At 50.7% G+C, this 1,403-nt stretch overlaps 1 protein-coding gene across 1 annotated transcript in view; it reads left to right on the top strand.

Moving 5' to 3' along the window:
• SERINC5 (serine incorporator 5) overlaps positions 1-1,403 on the top strand; it is a 65,710-nt gene that overhangs the window by 46,104 nt on the left and 18,203 nt on the right. Inside the window, exon 8 of the mRNA XM_019518252.1 lies at positions 417-628. Coding sequence (XP_019373797.1) covers positions 417-628 — 212 coding nt within the window. The remainder of the gene's footprint in view (positions 1-416; positions 629-1,403) is intronic.

Genomic DNA, 1,403 nt, shown 5'->3' with positions numbered 1-1,403 from the left:
TGTTAATGGACTGGGACCCAAAAAGGGCATTCTTAGCTCCTGCCAGGAAAATCCCTGGAGGAGCCAGGATGTGCTAGTTTGTCAAAGACTTGCAGATGTTTTGCTGTAAGCTATTTCATGATCTCAGAATTACAGTTGGCTGTATATATGGAAATAGCTGAGCCTTAAACATATTAGTATAAAGCCGTTCTAGCTGATCAATGCTAACATTAAGGAATGTTTCCTAGTTGTTAGAGGTGACTCTGAGAAATATTAGGACTATAGTAATCTCTGTCAAAGTTATAACCTACGTTGCTGTAGCAATGTGTATTCTCCAAACAGACCAGCGTAGCACTTGCTAGTAACACACTCCTTCCTAAGCTTTCCTCATAAGGAACATGTTTAAATGCTTAGCACTTTCTTTTTCTCCCAAACAGGACTGCAGGCACACAACAGAATAAACTGTGGTATGGTTTACTAGCTCTGGGCACTCTAATCCTGTATTCTGTAGCTGTGGCTGCCTTGGTTTTGATGGCTATCTTTTACACACGTTATTATGGCTGTACCTTCAACAAGATCCTGCTTGGTGTGAATGGTGGCCTGTGCTTCCTTATTTCTTTGGTAGCCATATCGCCTTGTGTCCAGGATCGTAAGTATGCTGAATCCTTTGTCTGTGATGTGTTCTAGGGCTTCACATTTCAGTTAAGAGCTGCTATGGCTCCCTGTGCTCCTAATAACACCAGACTTACTCAGCATGGTGCTGTTTGAACATGGGGTGATGTTGATATAGTCTGTCTGCCAGGACACACTGCCATCAATCTGCCTAGCCCAGAGATAGGCAAAATACAGCCTATGGGCTGGATCCAACCCACCGACTGATTAGATCTGGCCCACGCTCCTGGTGCTCTCCCACCAACTGATTGTATCCAGCCCGCAGCTGCCCCCACAGTGCTCTGAATGAAGCCAAGCCCCACCTGGTCCTGCCCAGGGCAGCCTGGCCCCAGCTCCAGCCCCGGTCAGCATGTACAGCTCCCTGACACAACTTTTCCTAGTGTGGCTGTAGCTGCCTGAGTACTGCTTGGTTCCCCCCACCTCCAGTGGTGGCTTCTCCTCCTGGCTCTGCTGTGCCACTTTGGGCAGCAGGTTAGCATGGGGAAGGGTAGTAGGCATGGGGACGCATGCTGGCCATTGCACACCTAGCCAGGCAGGGGGGAAGCTGCAGCTGGGTGGCTCCTGCCCTAGCACACAGGGCTCCAGCTCCTGGCTGCTTTCCATCCACTTCGTCCACCTGGCACAATGGGCAGCTACCTGCAGATGGCCAAATGGGTGGAAGGTGTCTGGGTGGGCCTGATGGTGGAGGTGGACTGCACCTGCACCACACCCCCTGGGCAAGCTCTGCTGCATGTGCTGCTTAGGGCAACCCC

The sequence above is a fragment of the Gavialis gangeticus genome, unplaced genomic scaffold (genome assembly GCF_001723915.1).
Source record: "Gavialis gangeticus isolate Ggan-Ray unplaced genomic scaffold, GavGan_comp1, whole genome shotgun sequence".
Classification (NCBI taxonomy): Eukaryota; Metazoa; Chordata; order Crocodylia; family Gavialidae; genus Gavialis; species Gavialis gangeticus.
The sequence above is the reverse complement of the archived record's forward strand: the minus strand, read 5'-3'. Positions and strand labels throughout refer to the sequence as shown.